At 42.4% G+C, this 20,467-nt stretch overlaps 1 protein-coding gene across 1 annotated transcript in view; it reads left to right on the top strand.

Moving 5' to 3' along the window:
* Positions 1–19,380, top strand: part of ext1c (exostoses (multiple) 1c) — a 76,501-nt gene extending 57,121 nt beyond the window's left edge. Inside the window, exons 3-5 of the mRNA XM_037693086.1 lie at positions 18,573–18,666; positions 18,746–18,853; positions 19,243–19,380. Coding sequence (XP_037549014.1) covers positions 18,573–18,666; positions 18,746–18,853; positions 19,243–19,380 — 340 coding nt within the window. The remainder of the gene's footprint in view (positions 1–18,572; positions 18,667–18,745; positions 18,854–19,242) is intronic.
* Positions 19,381–20,467: the final 1,087 nt, after the last annotated feature.

Raw genomic sequence — 20,467 nt, 5'->3', positions numbered from 1 at the left:
TCATTTTGCAAATGTCCTCTATCAGAAACTGAGACTTCACAGTCCAAGAAAGCCAGCCTGCCATATTTTACATCTTCTCGTGTGAACTTGATATATTTATCCACAGAGTTGAGGTGATCAGTGAAATGTTGGACTTCCTGAGATTTTATTTTAACCCAGGTGTCATCAACATACCTGCACCAATGAGTTGGTGGTGTCCCTGAAAAGGACGTTAAAGCTCTCTTTTCTACCTCCTCCATGTACAGGTTGGCAACAATAGGAGAAACTGGATAACCCATAGCACACCCATGTTTCTGCCTATAATATTGCTCCCCATATATGAAGTAGGATAGGTAGAATTTGAATTTGACGGGGACTCCTGCTCTCTTTCCACATCTTCTGCGGCGCTTGTTGCATAGCAACGTTTCGGTAATGTGGCGTAGATAGACTGGCACAAATGCTAGGAAGGGCGGTGGTGTCTTAAAATGTCCAATTTTACCAAAAATCAGTACGTTGTTTAGCGAATCCTTGATACTTAGCAAAGTTGAGGGATCGTACACTTGAAGTGAGGATACATCACGGATGAAAAAAAGGCAAAACATGAATAACTTTAACAGACTCAGACAAGCTAGACTGTGTACCATCAACAAAGGCACCATCTTCAATATAACAATATTCTTGACTTATTGCAAGAGACTTATTTTTCATTATCCAGATCAATACAAATGCAGGTGTTCAAAAATATTATAATACCATCAGTGACATTTAGTATAGAAAAGTATTAATGTTTGATTTTTTTTTTATATAAGCTCATTCAAATAAATGTAGCAATAGCACTGATTTATCACAGAACACAATACAATAACTTGGAGGCTAGCGCTAGTATGGTAGCTCCAGAAACAAACAAACTCACCAGTTCCCACGTTTAGAATACACAGTCAGCTGAACGTTTTTTCACAAATAGAGACATCTAAAATTTAAGAGGCATATTAGTCAGAAATGGCAACATAGGCATTAGATAATGGGCTTTCAGTGACTTAAAGCCTACCTGCATCAGCTAGCCTCTCAAACATAGTCAGAGTCAGAGTTTCTTTAATGTCATTCGCACCTCATGTGGTACATGTGGTGGAGCGAAATTATGTACACAGGGTCCCAGTTACATCCAACAATAAAATGTATAAGAAAAACAGTAATAACATCTAAGATATGAACTAAGAAAAACATCAACTAAATATACACTAAGCACTCATAACATAAAACATTGAACATCAGCACAAACATGAACATGAGTCTGTGAGCAGATGTGCACGCATGAACACATCAACATTAAAACAGATCAGCAGCAACATGAAACAGATCAGCAGCAACATGATATGTTTTTTCACAGTGATTATTCTAGTTAGAGATTCATGAGTCTAACAGCCTCAGGGTAGAAGCTGTTCCTCAGTCTAGTGGTTCTACACTTAATGCTCCTTAACCTCCTTCCTGAGGGGAGTGGGGCAAAAAGTGTGTGTGCTGGGTGAGTGGGGTCCTTCATGATGCAGGTGGCCTTCCTGCATCTGGAGGTGTAGATGTCTGTGATGGTGGGGAGGCTGATTCCGACAGACATCTGTGCAGCCTTCACCACTCTCTGCAAAGCTTTTCTTTCTGCAGCTGTGCAGCCTCCATGCCATACGTTGATGCTGGAGCACAGGATGCTCTCCACTGCACACCTGTAGAAGGAGGTGAGGACAACTTCCCAGACCAGCTCGTCTCAGCCGCCTGAGGAAGTAGAGTCTCTGATGAGCTTTCTTGATAAGGCTGCTGGTGTTGTTGCTCCAGCTGAGGTTGTCATTCATGTGTACACCCAAGTACTTGTAGCTGGAGACCACTTCCACCGCAGATCCTCTTATGTTCAGGGGGGTGTAGATGTTTTTGTTCCTTCTGAAGTCCACAATCATCTCCTTTGTCTTCTTCACATTGATGTGAAGGTTATTCTCTTTGCACCAGCTCTCCAGGTGTTCCACCTCTTGCCTGTAGCTGGACTCATCATTGTTTGTGATGCATCCCACCACCACTGTATCATCTGCAAACTTTACAATGTGACAGCCTGTATGGGTAGCCGCACAATCATACGTGAGCAGAGTAAACAGGAGGGGGCTCAACACACATCCCTGAGGAGAGCCAGTGCTGAGGGTTATGGTGGAGGAGGAGAAGTTGTGGATCCTCACTAACTGTGGTCTGTTTGTTAAAAAGTCTAGTACCCAGTTGCAAATGGAGGGGCTTAGTCCTAGTGTGGATAGTTTGTCCATCATGGTTTGGGGGATCATGGTGTTGAAGGCGGATGTGAAGTCCACAAAGAGCATACGGACATAAGAGTTTTTCTGCTCCAGGTGCTTGAGCGCAGTGTGGACCACAGAGGAGATGGCATCCTCTGTTGATCGGTTCTCACGGTATGCATACTGATGAGGGTCCTCGTTGATGTTGATGGTTGTTTTGATGTGAGTCATAACCAGTTTTTCGAAGCATTTAGCGACTATCGGGGTGAGGGCCACTGGCCGATAGTCATTCAGACCAGTGTAGTGAACTAAGCCTCAGGTCAAAATCTGGCCTTGAGGGCCTGCCTGGAACAAGAACTGTATTTCATTGATTTGAGTCCAGAAACACAAGATTAAGTCATCCAGAGACTTTCTAAGTGTCCTACACTGATCAATTGAAAGAACACTCTTTTTCTATTATCATTACTATTTTACAAATGTTTGATAATCAAAGTGTGTTTAGTTCAAACCATTTTTAAATGTTGAAGTGAACTAATCATTTTTAATCAACTGTGAAACAGTATTAGTGATTTTTAATCCTCATGCAAAGTAGAAATCACGTTAAGGTCTGTTACAGAGTAATTATGCATTTTCTGATTTTCTGTCTTTGAATGAGCAAGTGTAAGTTGGTCCAAGGTTGGAGTCAAACGCAAAACAAGTTGTTGGAATGAACTGTCATGTTTTTAAATCCTCTCAGACGTAAATATAGAGGCTGGCACCTGTTTTCCCCCAACTCGCCTAAATATTCCTCTCGTCTGTCTTTAAAACATTTTCAATCAGTTCCATAACATTCTTGCTGTTTTTCTGACTTCTAGTGACTTCTTACGTCACAAAAACACACCCCTGTCTGGTCGAAACGACCAATCAGGAACCTCCCAAATGAACCGGAAATAGAACTCTTTAAATGTCGGTACTTCCTAGTTCAAACCAGTCGCTTCAGGTCCCGGCTTCAGTCGTTTGCAGCTCCAGTGCTGGGGAGAACAGAAGTCCAGGCATGATCCAGAGCTCTTCCGAGTCTTGTGGGGATTATGACATCTTCCACCTCTGAGTGGAACTTCTGACGGACTCCACTCATGTGAGTCCACCAAGAGGTGAACTTGTGTCGAACAAGTACCGTCACTACTTCGGACGATTCACAGCTGTTCCTACGGAGACGCTGAAAAGGTGCGTTAAATGGAACTTCGTACCAGTGGAGACATCTCCAGGTAAAGAGTTGATTTATACCACCTAAGTGTACCGGGGAAGAAGCTGGGAACTCACCGGAGAGTGCCGTTCTGATGCCGACACACACATTTCCCTCATCCATCCTTTCTCTCAACTTAAACTTCATTTCCATCTTTAAAACCCTTCTATCTGCTAGAAATCATTCCAGATATTTTCAGAAATGTCTGTTGTGAAGTGAGAAAACCATCGCCGTATGGTTTCTAATTGTACAGCTTGCTAAATTAGCCATGTTGTTATTTTCCAATTTGCCAAATTAATGTAAATGTGTGATGTTAAACTTTGATTCTGTAAATAAATGACCGCATTCATTTTGATGGGTCAAAGAAAATTAACGTCTCACGATACATTTTATCAAATTCAATGCACGACATTATTCAGTCCAGAAAAATGAAAGAATCCGTTTAATTTATGAATATATCACAAAATATGTTCATCTACACCAGTCACTGAAGAGCTTTTTGGGACTGGGATGATGGTGGCAGTCTTCAGGCAGGTGGGAACTGTCTCCAGGGTAAGTGAGGAGTTAAAGATGTCTGCCAGCACCTCACAGAGCTGATCAGCACATTCCTTCAACACTTTTCCGGGGATGTTGTCTGGGCCAGTTGCTTTGTGCGGATTAATCCTCCTGAAAGTACTCCTTACTTCTGCTGAGGTCACGCTGAGATGCTCTTCATCCGGTGGTGAGGTGAGTCTGGTGCTGGGTGGTCTGTTCGGGTCTTCAAAGTGTGCATAGAACTTGTTGAGGGCATCAGGCAGAGATGGGTCTTTGGGGCATTGTTCGCTCCTTCCTTTATAATCTGTTATGCACTAACATAGCCTGGTTAGGCGTGTCAATCTGTTCTGGAAGCATAATCCATACTTTGCATTCAGCTCTGGGCGTAGGACAGGTGCGCCCAGAATGGTCCTATATCTTGTATTGAAGAGGAGCTAACTGTACATGTACAACATTTAACGAGAGTCTTTGGGCAAAGATTTTTGCGCCCCAGGGCGGAAATATGTCATCAATCAGAGACAACGTTGAACGAAACAACTTTACTCATCATTCACTATAAAATATTTATCTTACACAGCAAAATATATATATATATATATACATATATTTTGAAATATTTTTATTTTATTATTTAATTTTTATTTTTTCTGTTTTATTCAAGGTAATGTGGTGAGTGATATGAGTGGTGGGGCGGCACCCTAGCACCTGCTATTTGGCCATCCGCCACTGCTCAGATTAAAAGTCTTGGTGCTGTTTCTGTGTACAGTATATTGAGACAAACAGCAGCACACAGAGACACAGAGAGCCGTGCAGCCTTGGTTTAGTAATAACAGGCTGCTCTGTGGTCAGTTATTTCTGTTCACAATGTGTGAGCATGCAGCAGTCCAGAAGCAACAAGCTGCAGAATTCAGAATATCTGAAAGATCAACAGAGGAGGGCAGGAATGTAGAAACAACTACACAGTCGACTTCCAGGAAGTCACATTCTGAAAAGACCTTCGTAAAAACATTTAAGAGAAGGTCTGAGAATCAACCAAATATATTGAAAAGTTAAAACAGATAATGTATCCAAATCCATCCATCATCATTCAGACATCCTGACCAGATGATTGAACCACCTCAACTGGCTTTTCTGCATGTGGAGGAGCAACAGTTTTACTCCAAGTCTCTCCCAGATAACCGAACTTTACATCTAATTTCTAAGGGAGAGTTCAGCTATTCTGTGGAGAAAACTCACGTAGACCTTCTGGGTCCAGGATCTGGCTCTTTCAGTCTCTACTCAACGTTCATGACCATAGGTGAGGGTAGGAACGTAGACTGACCGGTAAACAGAGCTTTGCCTCACAGCTCAGTTACCTCTTCACAACAACGGACCGACACAGAGTCCACAATACTGCAGATGCTGCACCGATCCATCTGTCAATCTCAGGCTCTATTCTTCCCTCAATCGTGAACAAAACCCAGAGATACTTGAACTCCTCCATTTGAGGCAGAACCTCACCCTCAACTTGGAGATGACTGAGGACCGTGGCCTTTGACTTGAAGGTGCTGACAGCTGTGAACCCCTCCAGTGAGAGCTGAAGATCACGGCACAATGACGCAAACAGGACCACATCATCTGTAAAGAGCAGAGATGAAATCCTGAGCCCACCGACTTGAACTCCCTCCACCAGCTGGCTGCACCAAGAAATTATGTCCATAAAAGTTAAGAACAGAATCTGTGACAACGAGCAGCCCTGGTGGAGTCCAACCCCCACCCTGAAGGGGTCCGACTTGCTACCGGCAATGGGAACCAAACTCTCGCACAGCTTGTATAGGGCTCGAACAGACCTTAACAACGGGCCCCAATCCCATACTCACGGAGCACCCCCCACTGTGTACCCCAAGGAACATGGTTGAATGCCTTATCCAAGTCCACAAAACACATGTAGACTGGATGGGCTAACTCCCGTGACCCCTCGAGGATCCTAGTGAGGGTAAAGAGCTGATACAGTGCTTCTCAACGACATCCCTTGTTGAGTTCAGCAGCCCCTCATCTTCACTGACCCCAGAGTTAGCAAAGTGCTGCTCTCCCCACCTTAGCTTCTTGATGGCTTGCCACAATCTCCTCTAGCCAAAGCCTCACCAAACCGGTCCTACATCTGAGCCAGGGTTGCAGCCCACCTGTCCTCTATTAAACTGAGTCTTGTCTCAGCAGGCCACAGATTAACAGACTCTTAGCTGGGAGTCCTTCCATGTGAGAAGATGTCCACACCTGTTCATTTTACAAGCACATAGGTGTTTCTACATCAATGTGCACATCACCGGGAGCCCAAGAAGAACAGGAAGAAGCTGATGATGAAGAGGAAAAATACTCTGTCTTCTTGAGTTCATTCAACCTTTATTGTCTAAATAAAGGTTGAATGAACTCAAGTTGTTTTACATCTGAAAGACAACTCACAAACAAAGAGGAGTTCTTGTGTTCCTCAGTTTCTGTGATGAAGAAGACAGAAGATTGTGATCCTCTGGAAGCTAATCTGAGTTCATCCAGTTTTGCATCTTTTCCACTGTGACGGCACGGATCGGGTCAGCTCGGCTCAGCTCAGATCAGCTGGTTACAGGTCGCATTTCCATTGTGACTATTGTGACTGGTTCTGTAGGCCGGTCTAGATTCCAACTCACCTTACCACCTTGGTGGCAATTAAATACGGTTTAGTAAAACGTGTGCGTTTCAGATGATTCTCCAGCAAAATAATCACAGAAGACCTACAGTCTGTTTCTGTCCAGCTCTGGAGCAACAGTGTGCCATTAAAGATGAACAGAAAAAAAAAAGTTAAATCTGGTCCTCTGGACATTCAAAAAAAATAAAAAAAAAAAATAAATAAATAAAGGAGGTTTTTTTTTATGTTTTGAGGACCAGATTTAACATTTTTATATCTTGACTTTTGTTATGACACTTTAGTTATTTATCAAACACTTTAGATGGAAAATGTGAATTTAGCTCATAATCATGACTTAAACTTGAAACAGGTTTCATATACAGAGTGAGAATTTATTTTTTGAAGATTCTGGTTAATTAAAAAGAATACAGATTATTAAAATGATCAAATTAAACAATATATCTATCTATATATATATAAATCCTGCTAATGAACTTTTAATGAACTTTAGTTCACCATTAAGAGTTCTGCGATGGAGTTAAACTCAAAGCAGTCTGCTCCTCAGATAAATCATGTTAATTATTTTTAAATATGAAAGTTTCTGTTAACTTGTTTTATATATGAATATTTCTGTTCAGTTTTTTGAGACGACTTCTGTTGTGATTTGGTGCTATGTAAATAAACTGAATTCAGTTAAATCTCTGATGAACCAGATTCTACAAAAACATGTATATTTAATTTTTTGTTTTTTTATCGTCATCATTTGATGTATTTTCTCTTGTGTTTACTTTTATTGTTCAACTGAGATATGTGGTTGATTTTTGTTCACAGATTTTTTTTTAGTGATTTAAAGTGTAATTCTTGTTTAGTGATTTGTTCATCTGTGGGTTAGAATAAAGTTGAACTAAAGGCTGTATCTTTTCTTTAAACATGTTTAAGGGAAATATTCCTGATAGATCCAACAATTTTGTATTTTTATGATTTTGGCGTGCTTCAACGGGTTGGCAGCTTGTATCAGAGTCAGAGTCAGAGTTTCTTTATTGTCATTCGCACCTCATGTGGTACATGTGGTGGAGTGAAATTATGTACACAGGGTCCCAGTTACATCCAACAATAAAATGTATAAGAAAAACAGTAATAACATCTAAGATATGAACTAAGAAAAACATCAACTAAATATACACTAAGCACTCATAACATAAAAACATTGAACATCAGCACAAACATGAACATGAGTCTGTGAGCAGATGTGCACGCATGAACACATCAACATTGAAACAGATCAGCAGCAACATGATATGGTTTTTCACAGTGATTATTCTAGTTAGAGATTCATGAGTCTAACAGCCTCAGGGTAGAAGCTGTTCCTCAGTCTAGTGGTTCTACACTTAATGCTCCTTAACCTCCTTCCTGAGGGGAGTGGGGCAAAAAGTGTGTGTGCTGGGTGAGTGGGGTCCTTCATGATGCAGGTGGCCCTCTTCCTGCATCTGGAGGTGTAGATGTCTGTGATGGTGGGGAGGCTGATTCCAACAGATTTCTGTGCAGCCTTCACCACTCTCTGCAAAGCTTTTCTTTCTGCAGCTGTGCAGCCTCCATGCCACACATTGATGCTCGAGCACAGGATGCTCTCCACTGCACACCTGTAGAAGGAGGTGAGGACTGAGCTTCCCAGACCAGCTCGTATGATCCTCCACGCTCACTTTGAATTTTGTTCGTCGGTCACCAAACACAAAAAAACGCCTGGACTTCAGCATTATATCACAGAGTCCGAGCCAGCAGCACGGAGGATCTTCCACGGTGACCGGCGGAGCTCAGAGCCGGGGAGATGACGCCCTGAGTGGTCTTCGAAGTTCCAGGGAGACTGGTGGAGCTCCATCTTGCTCGCTCTGAATTTTGTCGTTGGCCAAGCACAAAAAACGCATGGACTTCAGGATTTAACACGGTGTTGTCATTATTGTTTTTAAAATATTGAAAAAAATAGGTCCAGTCGCTGCTCCACATTCCGAGTAATTGCAAATGGCGGATCAGTGAAAATTTTCTGAGAGATCCAGTGACTCCTCCCCCTGAACAATTAGTGACCGACAGTGTTCTGACGTCATGGCTTGGCTCGCTTGGACCCCTTGTGAAGAAGGGCCAAAATATGGGGGCTGAGCAGGTACGAAATACTAATGGAAAAGACGTTTTAAACGAGCTGAACCGAGAATATTTGACCCACGCTGTGACAGTGGAAAAGCGGCATTTGTTTTTTCTGTTGGAGAACAGATGTATTCCTTTGCATTTCTCCATTTCAGCCTGGAGGAACTGCACTACTACCAGTTTTAGTTTCATTTCTTTGTTTTTGTGGTCAATAGAAATTTGAATAGAAGCTAAAATAAATAAAAATTGTTTAAAAAATTTAACATTAACGTGGTTTTATTCCGTGGAGAAAATATTTAACACTTAATCTCAGCTGCTGAGTTCAGGGTCATGATATGTTCTGTGTGTATCACACAAGAATACAATGCCTCCATGTTACACACCATGCAACAACACAAACATAATCATACAAAACACACTGACCCACAATGCATCTGACTGACATGCACTCATCCAGATAATCAGCAGCTCATCTCATATCTTCCGGTAAGATGGCGCCCGTGTACATGGCTTGCAATCCACCTCTGCTGATGGTGTTCGGATTATTTTTGTTTTTTGCATTTCACATCTGTGACATCAACTCTCTGCTGGTGTATGACAGACAACAACTTTTGAATCTTCGTTTTTCTGTCACGGAAGTCGCTTATTTTGACCATTATCAGCGTACCTCTTAATTTGCACGTGTGCTGTCCTGAGAAGCCCTTGGTTAAGGACTTTTTAGATTTATTGGACTCATTTAATTTAACTCAGCATGTAAACGGTCCCACCCAAGAGTGTGGACATACACTGGACCTTGTTTTAACTCATAATATGACTGTTAATAATCTTGTTATCCCTCCCCCATCTAACTCCTAAGTCGTGCATTCCTGCACGTCGCAGCCGGACCATTAACCACTTCACTGCCACATGTTTCACAGATGTTTATAACTCTGAAATGATCATTCACCCCCCAGTGTTTCTCACCACCACTGAGGAGCTGACATCCCAGTTCAACTCTGTCTGCTTAAAGACTCTGGATCATGTTGCACCTGTTAAAACAAAAAATCAAAACTGAGAGCAGAACCTTGGCTGAGTGACATCACCAAGGCCATTAGGCAGCAATGTAGGAGGGCGGAACGAAAGTGGAGGAAAGACAGGTTGCAGGTCTCTTTCCAGATACTTAAAGAGAGTTGGTGCTGTTATCAGAAAACAGTAAAAGCTGCTAAATCAAAATTTTTCTCTGATATAATTACCTCAAACTCTCACAACCCACGTGTCCTCTTCTCCACCCTAAACTCTGTTCTCCACCTCACTGAACCATCACCTCTGGAAGCCTCGACTGAGCTGTGCGACAACTTCTTACATTTCTTTTTGGAAAAAATTGCAACCACCCGGGCTCTCATTTCCCCTCCAACTCATGACCCATCCATCCCTCCTCAATCTGTAGCTTCTTTTGACCATTTTGAACCATCACTCTATCTTCTCTAGAGCAGGTCATGTGCAGCTTGAAACCTTCTGGTTCCCCCTTTGATGTCAGAGTCAGAGAGAGTCAGAGTCAGAGTTTCTTTATTGTCATTCGCACCTCATGTGGTACATGTGGTGGAGCGAAATTATGTACGCAGGGTCCCAGTTACATCCAACAATAAAATGTATAAGAAAAACAGTAATAACATCTAAGATATGAACTGTGGTCCCCCCTTGACTACTAAAGGAGGTTTTTCCTACTCTAGGTCCGTCCATTCTTGCCATAGTAAACAGTAGTTTATCCACTGGCGTGGTGCCAAAATCCTTTCAACGTGCTGCTGTCCAGCCTCTCCTGAAAAAAATAAAAAAAAACCTTGACCCCTCAGTCGTTTCCAACTTCCGGCCTGTCTCCAAACTCCCATTTGTTTCTAAAGTACTGGAGAAAATAGTCGAGTCCCAGTTGAAGTGCTTCCTGGAGGATCAGGCCATCTTAGAGCTTTTCCAATCTGGCTTTAAACCTCTCCACAGCACTGAAACTGCCCTGCTGAAGGTCTTTAACAACATCTTCAGATTCACAGATACCGTGATTCTGTGCTGCTTGTCCTGTTGGACCTCACAGCCGCCTTTGACACCATCGACCATGAGATCCTCATTGCTAGGTTGGAGCAGTGGGTGGGTGTCACAGGATCAGCCTTCAATTGGTTCAGATCTTACCTCACTGACAGATCCTTTTGTGTCTCCATCAAGGATTTTAGTTCCGCAGAGGCAGAGCTTAAATGGGGGGTTCCGCAGGGGTCCATCCTGGGTCCCCTCCTATTCTCTTTATACCTGCTGCCGCTTGGTGCTATTTTCCAGAAACACAACATGCCCTTCCACTTCTATGCCGATGACTGTCAAATTTACTTCCCTCTAAGACACAATGGTACATGCTCTATTCAACCTCTGCTCAACTGCCTGGCTGACATCAGGGACTGGATGGCTTTAAATTTCTAAAGTTTCAATGAAAAGAAGTCTGAAGTCATGTTGTTCCCTCCCAACGACACGATCACAAACCACTGCATCGACCTTTCTGCTCTAACCCTGTCAGAAAAACAAAGAGTCACTAATCTGGGAGTGATAATGGACCCTTCCCTGAAGCTTAACAATCATGTAAACATGATTGTTAAATCATGCTTCATCCAACTGAGGCGGCTGTCTAAACTGAAGCCCATACTGTCCAAAAAGAACCTGGAGACAGTAATACATGCATTCATTACATCTAGGCTTGATTACTGCAATTCGCTCGTTTGGTATCAGTCAGACCTCCATTGCACGACTACAACTGGTCCAGAATGCAGCAGCCCGATTCTTAACCAGTACAGGCAAAAGAGAGCACATTACACCAGTTTTGGCCTCACTGCACTGGTTACCGGTTCACTTTCGAATCCAGTTCAAAATACTCATGTATGTCTACAAATCACTGAACAGTGTCGCCCCCCCCCCCCCCATTTCTCTGATTTGCTACAACCGCATGTCCCACCACGTTCCCTGAGGTCAGCGGACCAGTTGATCCTCACAGTTCCAGGAACTCGTCTTAAGTGCAGAGGTGACAGGACCTTCTCTGTAGCAGGACCAAGACTCTGGAATGAGTTACCTCTGCTTGTCAGACAGGCCCCCTCCCTCTGTTTTCAAGTCCCGTTTAAAAACTCACTACTATTCAGTAGCTTTCAACACCAGATGATCTGTGTTTTGATCCTGTATGCTCAGACCCGGCTGCAGAAACGATTCAAAGGGGGGGCATTCTATTTTTTCAAGGGGGCATATTTTTTTCAACAAACATTTTATTTGCTTCAAGTTGAACAGCGGCTCTGTGACCAGCCCTAATACAGTGCTGTGAAGAAACAATCTCAATAAAATCACAAAATCTAAGCAAAAATAGAAAAAAAAAAGAACAAGACAACCCAACCTGTAGAGCTGTGTTCATTCAATTAAAAGTCAAACATACAGTGATAAATATAAGCACAAGTTTCAGGCTGAACACTGTGACTGAAGTAAACATTCATGCTAGGAGGTTTAACTACAACAACTGGGGAGCACAAGGAGCAAAACAAAGAAGTTTTACTCTTCTGCCTGCAAGAAACACCATTTTATGTGTGAGGGAGGCGGGGTGGGGGAAACTAGAAAGGGGTTTACTCCACCTTTAGTAGAGTGGCAGGCGGCGTTTGTATAGTGTGTGAAACCTTCTCAAAACACTGTCCTTCCATTCATTCCTAAATTTCCGAGTCAAGTCCTTCTCAAATGCCAACTGGATCAGATTTGCCTTGCGTTGATGAAGCATAGTTTGGCGATGCTCTGTGAAGACATTTTTAAGAGTGGAAAACGAATTTTCACATGATGCGGTGCTGGCTCCAAACGTCAGGCCATGTTTAAAGGCTGCAAAGACAGTAGGCATTGCTTCCAATGGCTTCTGGAACTGCTTCAAAATCTGTAAGGATTAAGAATTAAGATTACCGTAAAATCAATATAATTACAATTAGAATGATTCCCCAAATAACAATATAAATTGTATGAAACATTATGTTTAACAATAAATTCTCATCTCAATTAACCGAATCATGTTAGGTTTGATGTGTGATTTTTATGACAGTTTTATGAAGGCCTGATGCTGAAAAATACCAGTTTACTTTAAAGGCCCGACATGACTATGCCATGACAATATAGGCTAACCATTAGGAGCATCGTAGCTTCAAGATTTTTTGAATACAATAAAAACAATACTGAGCTTTTGCCTATAGTCTTAATCACCTGTTTCATTGTCCACTTCTCCCCATCTGGTGGAGAAGACTCTTTCATTTGTGTCACTAGGAAGTTGCGGGCCACCTCAAATTCAGAGTCCACAGCAGGTGTCTTGGTGAGGTCAAGTAAGGGCTTCACCTTGCTGACATCCAAGAAGGTGGCTTGCGCAGGATCCAGGGCATTGAGTGCCTCCATCAGGTCACAATTATGTTTCCCAAAGCGACTGTTCATTTCCTCACATACTGAGTCTATGCAACTATAATAAATCCTGCATAGTTCTGTTTCATTATTACAATCTACAGGTGTTCTTATTTCCTCAACAACAAAGTCAGCAAAGGCAGAGTTTTGTGAACATCTTCTCTTTGATGGCCTTGTTGTGATGTTGTCACACTGTGCTAGGATTGCCTGGAATTCTGTCTCAGTGCGAATATTCTGAAGACAGGTCATTGCACTGCTGATGAGCTGGATACCTAGAAGACAATACAATACCCCCTGTTGTTACTGTACAGAATACACAGTTCAAAGTGTAGTATTGCATGAAAAGACATAGAGAAATGAAACAACAGACTATCCAGCCAATGTTTGTGTAACATACACATCAAAACAATTGTTCCTGTGGGGATGCCCAAGAAAATTTTAAATCATTGTATTTTAAAAAGATATTATAAGTGAACAACTGTACAATCTTAAGAAATTAAATATGCCATTTCAAAAAATTATTTACAGTTGATTGGATTTCAAGAGAATACTAAAATGCAATTTATTGCAAATCCTTTAAAAATGGGTAAAGAGTTTAACTTATATCACAAACTGCTTCAACTGAACCAGAAATACAGCTGAAGCAATACATTCCATTTTTACTCTATTTTGCTGTTTTTATTTAACTCTTTTTAACATGTTTAATGTTCATTGTGAGGAACTTGGTGTATGTAACTCTTTGCTGTAAACTGATGTGAGCTGCTTTACTTGTATGTAAGGTTCTATACAAATACTTTATCATTGTTATTGTAAATACACTATAATTTTGCTCAAAAGCAGATATCGTTTTTGCACAGTGTGCATTGAAAATAAATGTTGTATTTTTTCACCTGTAAGCAGATCCATGTCTTCAGATTGCAACATCTTGTTTGGGGGATCAAGATAAGCAAGGATTTTTTGCACCATCTCAGCAATGAATTTAAAGCTGGGCTCAGACATGCTCCTCGACAATCCTGTTGCTTCAATGCGCAGATCTGCTCCAAATGCCCGGTTGTTGCTGATCTCTCGGAGCAGTATGGACAGATCATCAAATGATTTCAGAATGACAGAGACTGTAACATAGAGAAAATAAATCTTAATATGTTCAGATAGCAGAGTTATTCACACAATACAGAATTATCGGTTAAATTAGTCCAAATTAACATACCTGTGGCAAAATGTCCACTCCATCGTTGGTCCAATAGGCGCTTGAGTGTCTCTCCTTTGTAGAGAATGGCAACAGTTGGTTTTCTGCAGAACTTGTACAGCATGTTACACACACTGAAGAAGTCCATCACAGCCTTTTCAACTGCCAGGGCATGGGTGACTACCAAATGCAGCTGATGATTATAACAGTGGACATACGGTATCTCTCTGTCCAGTTTTTGCTGCAGCAGTTTCTGTACCCCTCCATGTTTACCTGACATGAGTGAGGCACCATCATACACCTGACTGAGGATTTTCTCAGGTTTCAGGCCAGCTCTGGTCAGTTCTTCTATGATGGTGTCAGTCAGTGTAACTGCATCTCCTTGGTCAGCAGTGGCTATTGAAAGGAGGCGCTCAGTCGGTTCGGACAGTTTGTTCACAAAACGGAGAATTATGGATATATTCTCTCTCCCTGTTGGATCTCTGGTTCCGTCTGCTTTTAATGTGTAAAATGATTCACCAACTTCTTTCACTATGTGCTCTCTTACTAAAGCACTCATCACATCTATTAGGTTATTCTGAATGTCATGACTTGTGTATGTTGCATTGCGAGGGATCGTTTTTGATATCCCTGCTAATTCAGCATCTTTCCTTAATGCAAACTCAAATAAAGACAAAAATAGTCCACATCCATCCTCATTCATGCCACTGTATGCATCGTGGTCACCTCTAAAAGGCAGTTGGTTCACAGCAAGGAACTCCACAATATCAATAATTGCAGATAGATAATATCTGTTGCGCTGCAGTTGATCGTTGTTAATTAATGTTGAGATTTCCTTGTTTGTGTGAGTTCGTCTTTCCTTGTCCCTCCACATAGCCTCACAAGCTAAGTGCTCTTTGGAAGCAGCATGTTTGTTTAGTCCCTTTCCAGCTTCCACAGCATGCTTCCAGTTGTGGAAACCAGTCACACTGAAAGTTAGATCACTGTTTCTGGATCCTTGTCCCTGAAACATTCTGCATGGGTAGCAGTATGCAGCATCTGCCTGAACTGAATACTCCAGCCAGGTAAAACGCCCATACCATGAACTGCAGAATGACCTTTTTATCCCAGAGAACATGTGTGAAGGAAAACCCTTCAGAAGTGGTCTTTCGGGGTTTTCTGTGCCAAGGTCACTAGGCTGGAATGGCCTGTTGACATTCCTCCTCTCAGCTGTAATGTTACCACAGACTTCACTGTTGTTGTTATTGACGTCGTCACTCACGTTTCTTCCAACTGGCTGAGCACTGCTCGGTTCTGCTCCTTGTGCTCCCTAGCTGCTGTAGCTAACCCTCCTAGCATGAATGTTTACTCCAGAGTTGACTTCAGTGCTTACGTTTCCAACTGAAATGGATGGTGCCGCTTCCTGTCCGCTCTCATTTTTTCCACTGTCAGTGTCATTCGTTGTCCTCTTGTTTTTTTGGAAAAAAGTCCGAATATCCATGATACACGGACAATGGTGAGCGTGACTGTTTCTGTTTGAAAACAGCTAGTTTGCGCCTTAAGTCAGTGACCCGCCCCCCTCGAACTGTAGTTGGCTAGAATGTTGCCTTGGCTTCATTGATTGGTTGAATTGTTTGACTGACAAACAGAGATAGGAAAAATAGAAAGATGTACACTCAGAGATAGATTAAAAACAAACAAACAAAAAACTTCCCGTGTCCAGTCAGGGGGGGCACAGCTGACTCTGTGGGGGGGCAATGTCCCTCAATGCCCGCCCATGCCGCCGGGTCTGTGTATGCTCCACACTGGTTTGTCGTCATTATCTGCATCGTTTTTTTTTGTCTATATTCTGATTTACCTCATTTTGTATTTTGCTTTGTGTGTTACCTGTTGTTTTGTCTGTACAGCACTTTGGTTGGCCTTGTTGCTGTTTTAAGTGCTTTATAAATAAAGTGGTATGGTATGGTATGGTATCTGTCTCAAAGACAAAGTGCTTTTAAATCATTTAGTTTGTGTTTTTCCGGCATTTAGGTCATTAAAAACACACAAAACACACAATTATACACATACTGATATACACACAGAGAGGCTGAGGCAAACAACTTGTGTCGTTCCATCTGGAGCAGTTGTGTACGTTTTCACATGAACATCTGGGACGTTTTCTGATTGACAGCTCTGCTGCTTCACTGACAGTTTGAAATCAGTTTGGTTCATTTCATTGTTTTTTTCTTTTCTCTTCCCCTTGTCTTGTCCGGCATTGTGACACTTAGAATTATTGTCTGAGTGTCAAAGTGATGCCCAACAGATTTACTTTCACAAGCAGATCATTATGGCTGGCCTTAATGCTCCACTTGATATATAAATTAAATTTTATTAGAATATGCTTTGGGTTTGTTCCAGATGTAATGGACACGGGGACGAAAAACAAAAGATAACAAAGCAGAAAAGTGAGAGAAGAGTTAAAATGTAAAGAAGGAGATAGGAATAGAGGAGAGAGAGAGGGATAAAGAGAACACAAATCAACATCATTGAAGTCTGACTCTAGACCTGCGGAAAGAAGAAAAAAAAAACCTGACAAAACCAAGAAACCACAACAACAAACAACTTATATAATGATACTTATAACATCATTAGAAAGTATTTTATACATTACATGGTAATACAATATATATTTTGATGGCCACCACAACCCAACTGAGTGTGTATCTGATAAACACCTGAATCTAAACACCTGTGTGAGCATGCTTATCACTATAAAGTTTCTCCATAAAAATGTTCAATAGTGGATGTGGGGACCCATAAACCTGTCCCCACAGGACACGAAGGTAACACAGTGAAGACCGGAACCACAGACACACAGCGGTCCCCAAACCCGGAACTCTAGGAGTCCCCCAACAGGGACACCTGCACCCCCCCCAGAGAGAGAAGCAAAGGGAAGCCCCGGGCGATCCCCAGCAACCACAATGCAGAAACCCCAGGAGGCTGTAGCGACGAGTCCACAGGCCCCGCCGGCAACCCGCCCTCCAGAGTGGATCCGGCCATGGACACCAAGCCCCGAGTCCCGAGGTCATACCACCCCCCAACAGAGGCCCAACAGAGCCAGGGCACCCAGGCCCCCGCAGGCAGCCACCAGGGCGGGCCCGCGCACACCCCACCACCCAGCCCCAGCTGTTGAGCCGCCAATGCACAGGCGGCAGTGGGGCCCACCACCGGAGGGGAGCACAACACAGTTTGGTTCATTTCAAATGTGTCTATCTGGTACAGAACCAACTTAACAGCTTCACTTTATGGTCAAGCTACCAATATTTATCAGACCTTTTAAAGCCCCTCTGTCCCACAAGGACTTTGAGATCTTCAAATCAAATGTTGCTGATGGTACCAAGAACTGATTTTAAAACACGTGGAGACAGAGCATTCCAAGTAGTGGCCTGGAAGCTTTAGAACGCTTTCCCTGTCACTGCGCTGCTCAGATTCCACTGACTCTTTTAAAAAAGATCTTAAGACTTATTTATTCAGACTGACTTTTAGTTCAATTTTGTTTACTTTTTCATTTTTGTTTTGCTTGTGAAGCACTTTGTGATGTTACTGTCTGTGAAAGGGGCTATAGAAATAAAGATTACTTACTTAACAGCTTCAATAGTTCACAGGTTCACTGAATCTTTAAGACACTGATTCACTAAATCACTAATACACTGAATCATTGATTCACTAGTTCACAGATTCACTAAACTACTGATTTATTGGTGGACTGATTCACTGAGTAATTGATTCACTGGTTCACTGTATCACTGATTGACTGGGTCATTGATTCAGTCTAAAAATCTGTTTCTCCTCAAAATCAAACCCTGATGTGTTGATGAACCTTTGAGTGCTCGCCTGTTTGGGTGAATCTGAAACGTAAATCAAACTGAATGGAACCACCTCAGAATGGAGAACTGGAACAACAACTAGGAGATAAAGTTAGAGAGACCTGACTGAGACATTTGGACATGTCCAGAGGAGGGACAATGGGTATATTGGTAGAAGGATGTTAGAAATGCAGCTTCCAGGAAAAAGACAAAGAGGAGACATATGGATGCAGTTAGAGAGGACAAGGATTGTGAACAGAGTGAGATGGAGGAGAAGGACTCACTGTGGAGACCCCTGATGAAGGATCAGCTGAAATAAAAACAATAGTATTAAAAAGATTTGAGATGAAATTAAAATTCTTCTCTTGTTCTTCAGGTTCGATTACCAGGAGCTGCTCCATAACTCCACCTTCTGTTTGGTTCCTCGAGGTCGACGCCTGGGCTCTTTTCGCTTCCTGGAGTCACTGCAGGTAAGTTGTCTGCACTCCCTATATCTCTCACACCGAATCCCAACCCCCCTCCAGAGGACTTGACTCAATGCGTTTCTAGGCGGCGTGCATCCCTGTACTGCTGAGTAACGGCTGGGAGCTGCCATTTTCTGACGTCATCCAGTGGAACCAAGCTGTCATCGAGGGAGACGAGAGGTTACTGTTACAGGTACCTCACACACACACACACACACACACACTCACACACACAAGAGTATATTGTTTAGGGAGGTTGGTGGTTTGATTCCTGCCCCCTCCAGTAGGCAGATGAAACTGACACTGAGAGCAACTCTGACAAAAAGCAGTGGATGGTATCTAAAGATAAACCTCCATTAGGTTCATTTACACATTTTCAGCAGGAAGTGGGTCAGAGGTCAGTGATGAAACCAAGGTCAGGGTCAGTGATGACACAGGGGTCAGAGGTCAAGAAGATAACGGGTATGTTTATCCGTATGAAACATGTTCAACCTGAATTAAATGAGTCAGCTGATCTCTTCAGAGCTCAATCATGTCCCAATATTTGAATTTATGAACCTATGGTCTGTCTGATGTCTGCAGGTGCCATCCACGGTGAGAGCAGTACCAAACGAGCGGATTCTGACCCTCAGACAAAGAACTCAGATGTTGTGGGATGCCTACTTTTCTTCTGTGGACCAGATTGTCTTGACCACACTAGAGGTCTGCTCAAAGCACTGACACCACTAGTATCAGAAGGTTACAGACAATTTTACTGGGCTTGTTTGGGTCGCTGCTCAGAAACTAGTTGTAACGCTGCATGACGTGATCCATCGGTGTACTTCAGGTGGGATCCACATGGTTCTGACATGGATGGTCCCAAGCAGAAGCTGATTCTGAAGGACAACCATGGAAACTTGCTAAACTGATCAGAAGTTTTGATCTTGTATTAGTCCAGTCCTTATGAAATAGTGGGGCATACCTCGGGGCGGGGGGGGGGGGGGAGGCATGTGACCCCAGGAAACATGCTTTTTTGCCATAGGGAGTAGTTTTAACTGAAAATTATTGGGAAGCACTGGATTAGTCCAACTGATGATTTTGTTTCTCTGGTGCCAACCTTTCTTACTGCTAAAATAAAGCATCACTTCTGAAACAGGAAGCATAACATGTCACAGTTTTAATGTTCTTGAAGTCTGATTTTGCATCAGCTTAATTCTGATGGTCTGGCAATTCTTCCAAATCTTTAAATTTGCACTTCATTTTTCATGATGAGTCAGTTCAGTTGGATACTGTTAAGCTTTACAGACCTGCTGATCCAACAAAGATGTCCCCAACCCAAGTTCTGCAGACCCAAAAGAATGAAAATTTCTCAGTATCTGAAGGGGAACCTGGTCATCAATTTACCTATAATGTTCCTGAGCTCAGGACCTCCTCTTTCTGCACTGTGTTTGAAACCAGACACTAAGTAATAAAACAACTCTAATTTTGTCATTGTATGGGAACATACAATGATAACGACATAGCACTTTACTTTTTCCTTTAAAGAGAAATCACAGACTGATCTTTTCACTTCTTCACAGCCAAACTTCTCAGAGATGCAGACATGTGAATATACAGTACATGCAGACATGAGTTTAGACATACCGTATTTTCCGCCGTACACGTCCCACCACCCTATACGTCGCATCAGTCCAAATATGTCTAAAAAAGTGGAAAAATCCATAAATATGTTGCTTCGCCGTATACGTCACATCTATTATTCTATTATGCATCACCGCTGATGCATTGCATTTGTTACGCATCACCGCTGATCACCCGGAAATGTGGG

This window comes from Nematolebias whitei, chromosome 19, assembly GCF_014905685.2.
Source record: "Nematolebias whitei isolate Nwh7 chromosome 19, NemWhi1, whole genome shotgun sequence".
NCBI classification, from domain to species: domain Eukaryota; kingdom Metazoa; phylum Chordata; class Actinopteri; order Cyprinodontiformes; family Rivulidae; genus Nematolebias; species Nematolebias whitei.
The sequence above is the reverse complement of the archived record's forward strand: the minus strand, read 5'-3'. Positions and strand labels throughout refer to the sequence as shown.